This window comes from Ochlerotatus camptorhynchus, unplaced genomic scaffold, assembly GCF_037179485.1.
Source record: "Ochlerotatus camptorhynchus isolate MF236.1 unplaced genomic scaffold, CSIRO-AGI_Acam_v1.1 ptg000191l, whole genome shotgun sequence".
NCBI classification, from domain to species: domain Eukaryota; kingdom Metazoa; phylum Arthropoda; class Insecta; order Diptera; family Culicidae; genus Ochlerotatus; species Ochlerotatus camptorhynchus.
In genome coordinates, this window is record NW_027040681.1 from 1,480,683 (window position 1) to 1,490,702 (window position 10,020).

Consider the following 10,020-nt stretch of genomic DNA (forward strand, 5'->3'; position numbering starts at 1 on the left):
TACATGTTTACCCGAGGTGCAAACCATTTCAAATTTTACATATTTTAATTTTTTTTTATACCAGGGGCGCAAGCTATTTTCAATTTGACATTTTTTTGTCAAATTCCCAGAACCAAATTTATTGTTTTTATCATATTTTTCACAACATGTTAATAACGATTTTGTATCCCTGATCATGTATGTCAGGGGGCGTAGACTTTTTCAAATTTCAACCTGAACATATTGACCAGCTCAAGTAGCAATTGGAGTTTTATGAGGGTTCGGCAGACTATGATTTAGACTTGTCGCATGCTTTAAAATCGTGATAAAACTTGAAACGTGTCTTGGGAGGTGCACTCGCTATTTCTCATTTTCACCCGAACTTGTCTACCAGGGGCGCAAGTCACTTGAAATTTAACATTTTTATTCAACTTTTACAACAACTTGTCTACCAAGTGCGCTAGCTATTTAAAAATTTTAATTTTTTTAAAAGATTATCCAGATATAGCATTTTTTTCACTTTTTATGTTGTTTTTGTGCTAACGTAAGAACTCCACGACACTCATAACACGCGACGCGGGACAAGACACAACACTTATCGTTCTTACAACATTTAAAACGGATTAAAAATTACCTTTCTGTCGACCGCCTACGGCCCTCTACGGGACAATGTCCGACTGGTTACAATAGGATTGCTACGCTGTTGTGTAGACGTCCAGAGAAGAGAGTTGTTACTGTATTTTCAGCTTCGTCAAGTTGAACAAAGATGATGTGATGGGAGGATCATCTTCATTCATCAGTGGTTCCTGTGTGTTGTTGATATGCATTGATTCCCATGCATTGAGGTGTGAGGGTTTTCGTACTGTTTTGATGAGCTTCGCACTTTTCCAATCAATTTGATGATTGGAGGCCGTCGTGTGCGCCGCCACAGCTGAATCGTTTGATTTATTGTTGTCGACAGCATTTTTGTGTTCTTTAAGGCGAACTTTTACTTTGCGACGAGTTTGTCCGATGTACACCGAGGGACAATCCTGGCAGGGAATTCGGTAAATTCCAGACTGCTCATCCGCCGGAATCTTGTCCTTAAGGTTACACAACAGGTCGCGTAGAGTGTTGTCGCTTTTGTGTACTATGTGTAGTCCTTGACGTTTGAGTGTGTTTTTGATTGGGTTTGTGACTTTTGGATAAAATGGTAGGCTAATCCTCTTAGCTTCATCCCTCTCCGGCTGTAGTGTGGTTATGTTCTGTAGGCGTTTCTTGCGTTTGTGTTTTTGTAAAATTTTGCTGGTGAACTCCTTTTCGTATCCATTTACTTCCGCCGCCTTGTAGATACGTTCCTTTTCTTCAGCGAACTCTTCTTCCTCCATAGGTACATTATAGAGACGGTGTGCCATAGAGTGGAAGGCGGCTTGCTTTTGAGCGCCGAAGTGATTGGAGTCCGAGGTGATGTATCGATCAGTGGATGTCGGTTTTCGGTAAATACCGAATTTCAACGTGTCGTCCTCCTTTCTGGTGACCATCAAATCTAGAAAGGGCAATTTTCCATCCACTTCTCTTTCTACTGTGAACTTAATTGAGCTGTGGCGGGAGTTCAGCATGTTCAGTGTCTGCTCTAGGTAGCGTTCCTTCACCGGTGCGAAGATATCATCAACATAGCGCCGCCAGACTCGAGGGAAAAACTTTTGCTTTTCAGCATCTACCTCAAAGTCGCTCATGAAGACGTTCGCCAGAAGGGGTGAAAGTTTGCTACCCATACTAAGACCAAACGTTTGCCTATAGAACTTCCCTCTAAATGTGAAAAAATTCTGATTCATACACAACTCAGCCACTAGAAGGTAGGCCTGAATGTGATGGTGTGGCGCCCGACTACGTTCTAAATGTCGGCGCAGGCTTCTCAAGGCGTCGGCGATTGGTACGCTTGGAAATAGTGACGCAACGTCAAACGATACCAAGATCTCACCTCGTCTTACCTTGCATCCTTCTAGCTGTTGTACGAAATCTACAGAATTTTTCACACTTTTGCCGTGTGTGACGGGGTACTGCTTCATCTCCTCTACCAGCCAAGCTGCCAATTTTTCGGTGGGTGTACGGATGTTTGATGAAATGGGTCGCATCCGAACTGGATTCTTGTGGATCTTCGGTAGGCAGTACAGCGATGCCACCGTCGGGTTGGGAACGTGAAATTTCCGTATGAGTTTTTCTTCACCCATTAAACGCGCTACATTCTGCCGAGCGAAATTCGCTTCGTCGATCATCACATTCAGCGGGTCTTTGGTTTTGCCGTTTTTGAATTTATGTTTCGATCATTGCACGGACGCGAGAGTCGTAATCTTCCCTGTCCATAATCACTACCGCGTTTCCCTTGTCCGCACGAGAGTAGATGACGTCACGTGTTTTCAACAACCGAATCGTACACCAAGTTTCAAAATTGGGACGGTCTGTGCTATTCTGTTTACCAGCCGTTCGCATTTTTTCCCCTGAACTTGTATATTAGGGGCGCTATCCACTTTAAATTGAACGGTTTGAATCATTTTAAACATGCTTACCAGGAGCGCAAGTCATTTCAAATATATCCTTTTTTAATGTTTTCCAGAACCCGTTTATCGGGGGCACAAAACATTAAAAATTTTAAGATTTTGATAACTGAACTCGTATACAAAGGGGCGCTTACCATTTCAAATTTACTGATTTTTAAATTTACCTGAACATGTATATCAGACGCTAGTTATTTTTTTAACTTTTCGTCGAACTTGTTAATTGGGGGTGACTTGGGTGCAGTGTAATTTTAATATTTAACATTTGCGGTGAGATTTTGCTCTCATTGGATTGCTGTATTTTACTTATTTTGTAAACATTTTTTTTTCGGTTTGCAGCTAAGTAGTGCCGACTACCCACAACCACAGCACTGCGTTCGGTAGAATGATTGACATCATCGTTTTGAATGATTTGCGTTATGGGGCTGAACCAATATTATATGCATTTCAATTTAATATGACAATCATTCCGCAGAGAACATTATGATTCATCTGATTTCAAAACAACCGTCATCCGGTTATAGCTATCATTCGAAGAAACGATTTCGATGTGTCGATTTGAATGGTCTGAGGTTTCATTCGAACAGAGGACGATGTTTTGGTACAGTGTGATTGTCGGGTGCCAATAGCGGACCCAAACATCTCCTACACGCCAACCTGAAGACCCGCGATCGCTTCGCTGTCCTCTGCCACCATCATCAGTGTGTCGTAAAGAATGCTTTCCGCGAAATCAAAATAAGACGTGTGCTAAGCCCTGGCCGCAAAGACAAAACGAACCAAGCGGGAGCAAAACAAACCCAAAAGAAACTACTGACGGCGATACTTAAAATCCAACTTGGAAACCTGAAGATCGGCAAAAACAAAACTAAAGCAACGAAACGGAAAGAACATCCGTTTACTCGTAACCTACCCTCAACGTTTTGCCTGGTTCCATCAACTCAGAAGGATGAAACGAGCGAGAATACAAATTAATGGACGTTTTTTGATGTCTTAATTATGAAGCAGTTTGGGGCACTGAATGGAGCACCTTTTATTCTTTTTTTTTTTTGTCGTTTTGGTGAAACTGAAAAACACTGACTGACTGGATGGTTAAATGAACTGACTGCATGTCTGAACATTCGGTTCGCCCGTCAGCATATGAAGGTAGGTACATGCCTGCGGATAGAGATTGGCATTATTTGTTGACGAATGCGAAGAACGGACGACTGATGCATTCCGCTGTTGGGATGTGAAGTTGATGTCGATCGCGGACTTGATTAGCGAAGAACGATTTATGAGAATTGTTAGCATTTTTGAGGGTTTAAAGTTGCTAGTTCATACATCAGCTTGTTGGAATTTTAACGGAAGGTGGTCTGTGATTTCAGTTTTTGTGAAAGAAGTGCGGGAAGTGCAAGATTCACTTACAGAGTTGTATAAAAAAATTGCAAAATCTGTAATAAGACTGAGATTTAATTTCCAATTAACCAAGCACATCCCCACAATCTTTGTTTTAACTCATTTGTACAATAAAATGGATTTTTTTTCAATGTGTTTATTTTTCCGGGCTCATTTACCGTAGCTTTGCGGAGCCGACATTCATCGTTTGGGTTACAAAATTACTCAAAACTAACATTAGTAAAGCGGGGGCCGATTCCTCGCGGTTATCTTGAGGTTAGGGGTAACAAATTGTAACAAATGGGTGGCAGGGTAGGGATTGAGAACACAAGGTGTTTTCGAGCAATGTGCTCTTGATCGTATTGGTAATGGCGAACGTTATAGTTTATTCCGCAGTGCTGTGATAAATATTCAATTAATTAAGTGTGAAATTGTGCTTGTGCCGCGGTAGAATTGATCCTACGCGTGCCCCGTAGTGATAATTTATTGGATAAGTAGGAGAACGGTTACTGTTGCCGCTGGTTCTCGTTCAATTTTTGTGTTTTCCCTTCGCCCGGCAAGCTATTTGGTACCCTTTTAGTAAGCTACGGCATTGTAAATTTTTGCTTTTGTTCGTTTTTACTTGTGTCTCTGTAGTGTTGCATGTAAAGTTTATGTGTATAGGTGATATATATGGCTGAGTGTGCAATGTGTAATTTGGGGATTTTGGTAAGTGATTTGCCGGTTATCTGTGTGGGTAAGTGTGCTCGTGTATTTCATTGCAAGTGTACTACACTCACGCGGACTCAGGCAAAGCTTATCACAGATAATGCAAATGTTCTATTCAAGTGTAGTAATTGTCTGTCAGATCAGAGTTGTGACGAGCAGAATGTATCGGTTTCGGATACCAAAATGATGGGGGAAGCAATGAAGCAATTGTCTTCTGTTGCTGACTCTATCTCTGGTATACGAAACAACGTTGCTGCTCAGATAGACAACGCGTTGAGAATTGGCATGGAAAAAATGCAACAAAATTTGAGCGATTGATTAAGTTGCTTTGAAAAATTTATAAGTGAGAAATGGAATACGATTTTTTTCCTTTGGTTTGTTTTTTTCCGTCGATCTTGTTTTCCGTGCTGAGCACCAATGCTACCGACGTGCCAGGAAGGCAGCTCCCACACCTGGACCCTACCTATCGACCCATCAACTCATGAACCGGGGGGACCAACGGCTTTACTTCCCATCCGAAAGGAAGGCGTGATCAGAGATGTTATGCCTCAGAACATCCCGGCGGCGCCGACTGGGATTGAACTCAGGCCTGCTGGGGTGAGAGGTAATCACGCTTAACACTGCACCACCGGCGCCGTTTAAATGGAATACGATGACTAGTTCATGTTTTGAAATTAGTACAGAAAAAAATTTAGCTGCAACGAATGGCGCATCTAGGACGGTTCATTCTGAATCGGACCGAAATCCCAGACGCAAAAAACGTAAATTTCAAAATAGTGACAACGATTCGACTGATGATGTTTTTCAAGAAAATGCGAGTTTTGCGGATGTTGTAAAAAGATCTAGTCATGCAAGTAAAAGTAAAAATATTAGTAACAGTAACAGTAACATTAACAGTAACAGTAAAGAACAGAGTAATCGTAAGACTCGTCCGGTCATTGTGATCAAACCAAAAGAGTCCAAACAAGCTTGCGAAGATACTCGTAAGTTTTTGAAAACTCAGTTGGATCCAAAAACACACAAAATCAGTAATTTTAGGAATGGTAAAGATGGCTCTATTATTGTTGAGTGTGCAACAGGAGCTAATCTAAATGATGTAAAAACTGGTATTGAAAGCAATCTGGGTGAAAAATATAGTGCTGTTGTTCCCACTTTGGTGCCAAGATTGAAAATAGTGGGCATGAGCGATCAGTTTTCCTCCGATGTCTTCATTGACTACTTAAAAAGTCAAAATGAAGACATCACTATAAATGATGTTAAAGTAGTGAACATGTTTGAAAATCCACGCTTAATTTATAACAAGTTTAGTGTTGTAATTGAAGTCGATGTCGATACTTGTTAATGTTTGTTATGTGCGAAAAAAGTAAATGTAGGGTTTGATCGGTGCTCGATAGTTCCCGCGATTAATGTGTTGAGATGCTTCAAATGTGGAGAATTTGGGCACAAGAGCATGGATTGCAAAAATTGTGATCGATGCTCTAGGTGCAGCCAACAACACAAAACGTCGGAGTGTACGTCAACTGTATTGAAATGTATTAATTGTTTGAAAACGAATAAAGAACGAAAAATGAACTTGGACGTCAACCATGCCGCATTTAGCTCGGAATGTTTGCACTATAAAAGACTTTTTGATCAGAAGAAAAGCAGCTTGCGTTTCAATAAATAGATGAATCTAACTACTAAATCCTCAGATCAATCCGTTTTAAAAACACATAAATTAAATTAAAATAATCGGGATCTCGACTCGCCAAGATGTCTCTAACGGGCATAACGAGGTTATTTTCCTCGGACCCTGAGGGATGCGGATAAGTTGGATCTAGCAACACAATGTAGGGTGCATGACCAAAGCACGTGGTCGATATCGTGCTAGCCACTATAACAAGCGCACAAATTGCTGATTCTTAGAGATGTACCCACATTTTGTTAATGTTGTAGTAACTACAGAAAACAGGTTGATTACCGGCAGGTATCCAAATTGTCAAAAAATGGCCTATTTTCTCCGTGGGCGGGATTTTTTATTTCTTAATATTTTGGGCTCAAATTTTCACCACACTTTGGAAAACTCTTCTACTTGATGTGTAGCAAATGATTTGGACAAACAGTTTTTGCGATATGACCAGATGAGTGAGTTGGAGTTTTGTGCTTTTCTGGTGGAAAATCAATGCTATATAATTTTTATTTTTATTTTTTCTTGAATACACCTTTATTTTTCATTTTTTTTAAATACACTGAAACCTCCGTTTACGAAGTCTTTTTTTACGCAGTATTCAAATAACGTCCCTCTTTTTTTTCTTTATTTATAATTTTGGCTGTAAAGTTTATACAAACTGTGGCCAGCCAATTAGCTGGAGAAATCTTCTGGTGAGCACTTCAGAGCAAAATCATAAAAGGCATTTGTTCAGAATGTCAAAATAAGCGTTTTGGCCAAGTTTGGCTAGAATTGGTGACATCGACCACAGGTGGTGTACCCACTTGAGCTAGAATGACCCATATACTATTTACAAAATTTTGGATCACCCTAAGCGATACAAAAAAAAATCATAGGAAAAAAAAAACAAATTTTTGGATCACCCTAATTAAACACCAGCCTGAGGCGACAGAAGACTGGTGAGATGCTATTGTTTGCCCCAACGGCTGTTGGGTCGATAAACTGATAGCTGGTATGCCTCGGTCGCCTCGGTAGGCAACGTGCTTTCGTTGTTGCTATCAAATCAATGGGGTGATGTGCCGATAGTGGTGATGATTTTACAGATGTTGATGTTGCGATGATGATGTCGATGTTAAAGCTGGACCGTAATCAAAGCGCTCGGCGTATGATTAACGGCTTCCTCACTCGCGCACTAGTTGTCTTAACACTATGCCAACTAACTTTGGCGAGAAAAAACCCTCGCGTGGGGAAAAACTCAAAAACTCAAACGATAGTGTCGTACAACGAGACCGATGCAACTTGACTGGCTCAGCGTGCGAGACGGAATCAATAAAATTATATGTTTCTACTAAAGATCACACCTGATTCATTTACATTCATTTGGTTTGAAAAAGAGTCACACATGATTCTGATTCTCTGCCCTGAGGAACGAAACTTTGAAAAATATTGTAGTAATGAAATTGGGTTGTTAGCGGAATGCTTTAATAAAACAGCAAAAAAGGTTATCTTCCATTTAATTCCACTTAATTAATTTTGGTATCCATGACAGATACGTATTTCGACTACAATGTGCAGTCTTCATCAGTGTCATTCCCACTAAAGAACTTATCAAAATCTAACCCCCTTAAGTACTCATCCCCTAGGTAAAAAAGTCAAGATCATAGGTATAAAAATGAAACTACAATGTGTTGAATCGGAACCTACCTAACTAATAAAAACCAAAGATTTAAGTAAGCTAAAGGAGAAAAATCTATACAACTCTCTAATAAGGAAAATGCATGATGAAGACTGCACATTGTAGTCGAAATACGTATCTGTCATGGATACCAAAATTAATTAAGTGGAATTAAATGGAAGATAACCTTTTTTGCTGTTTTATTAAAGCATTCCGCTAACAACCCAATTTCATTACTTCATTATGATGGCTACCAAGCCTTTGGGCATTTTCCTTATTAGAGAGTTGTATAGATTTTTCTCCTTTAGCTTACTTAAATCTTTGGTTTTTATTAGTTAGGTAGGTTCCGATTCAACACATTGTAGTTTCATTTTTATACCTATGATCTTGACTTTTTTACCTAGGGGATGAGTACTTAAGGGGGTTAGATTTTGATAAGTTCTTTAGTGGGAATGACACTGATGAAGACTGCACATTGTAGTCGAAATACGTATCTGTCATGGATACCAAAATTAATTAAGTGGAATTAAATGGAAGATAACCTTTTTTGCTGTTTTATTAAAGCATTCCGCTAACAACCCAATTTCATTACTTCATTATGATGGCTACCAAGCCTTTGGGCATTTTCCTTATTAGAGAGTTGTATAGATTTTTCTCCTTTAGCTTACTTAAATCTTTGGTTTTTATTAGTTAGGTAGGTTCCGATTCAACACATTGTAGTTTCATTTTTATACCTATGATCTTGACTTTTTTACCTAGGGGATGAGTACTTAAGGGGGTTAGATTTTGATAAGTTCTTTAGTGGGAATGACACTGATGAAGACTGCACATTGTAGTCGAAATACGTATCTGTCATGGATACCAAAATTAATTAAGTGGAATTAAATGGAAGATAACCTTTTTTGCTGTTTTATTAAAGCATTCCGCTAACAACCCAATTTCATTACTTCATTATGATGGCTACCAAGCCTTTGGGCATTTTCCTTATTAGAGAGTTGTATAGATTTTTCTCCTTTAGCTTACTTAAATCTTTGGTTTTTATTAGTTAGGTAGGTTCCGATTCAACACATTGTAGTTTCATTTTTATACCTATGATCTTGACTTTTTTACCTAGGGGATGAGTACTTAAGGGGGTTAGATTTTGATAAGTTCTTTAGTGGGAATGACACTGATGAAGACTGCACATTGTAGTCGAAATACGTATCTGTCATGGATACCAAAATTAATTAAGTGGAATTAAATGGAAGATAACCTTTTTTGCTGTTTTATAGAAAAATATTGTTTCAAAATTAGACACGAGTTCCAAACCTCACACAATTTTTGAAAAAAAAAACCCTCAAAAGCATACTCCAGCGCTTAAAGAAGGTGGTAAAATTTTGGTCACATTTTCGGAAAAAAGCTTAGAAACTTGCTAAGCAAATCGAGAATTCCCATAATTTCAGTTTGGGTCTTTTTAGTTCTATTGAGAATCAGGTTGCTGGGAGTTATCTGAATATTTTATCTCGGGAAAGGTTGACGTAGGACCGCAAGTGGTCGGTACAATTGAGTTTGCCCTTAGTTCTTTTAGTTGATTAAACATATAATCTAATCTAATCTAATCTAATCTAATCTAATCGAATCTAATCTAATCTAATCTAATCTAATCTAATCTAATCTAATACAAACGCAGCCAGTACGAGAAAGCATCCTGGAAAATGATTTGGTTACATGAGGTCTAATCATTTTACTTGTCTAATTGATGTTTACAGCATATCTGAGATATGATATGATATGAGACATCAATACGGCCAGGCCTACTGCGTTGTATTTACCGCAAAGATGATTCTTGGAAATGAATGGGAACATTTCTTGAATCTACAGGGGTGGAAGGATGCGTGGACTTATCGTACCAAACGCTCCGAGTTACTATATGTAGTTGTGTGTAATGTGTAAATATTTGTACAATATTGAAGAATCATAAATTAGTGCAATGGAAGAATCTTACCATTTTTTATCCCTATGTTGGTAATGATTCTTTTGCGCTTAAAATTTTCGTTGGATGCATCCGCTCCGTTGGATGCACGGCGGCGGCGAAGGAAGAAAAAACTCTTTCAATCCTATTT

The 10,020-nt window shown here is 39.1% G+C and overlaps 1 protein-coding gene across 1 annotated transcript; it reads right to left on the bottom strand.

The window, feature by feature from the left end:
• Positions 1 to 710: 710 nt before the first annotated feature.
• On the bottom strand, positions 711 to 1,733 carry LOC135702312 (uncharacterized). The gene has a single exon (XM_065223342.1). The coding sequence runs from the start codon at positions 1,731 to 1,733 to the stop codon at positions 711 to 713; it is 1,023 nt and encodes a 340-aa protein (XP_065079414.1).
• Positions 1,734 to 10,020: the final 8,287 nt, after the last annotated feature.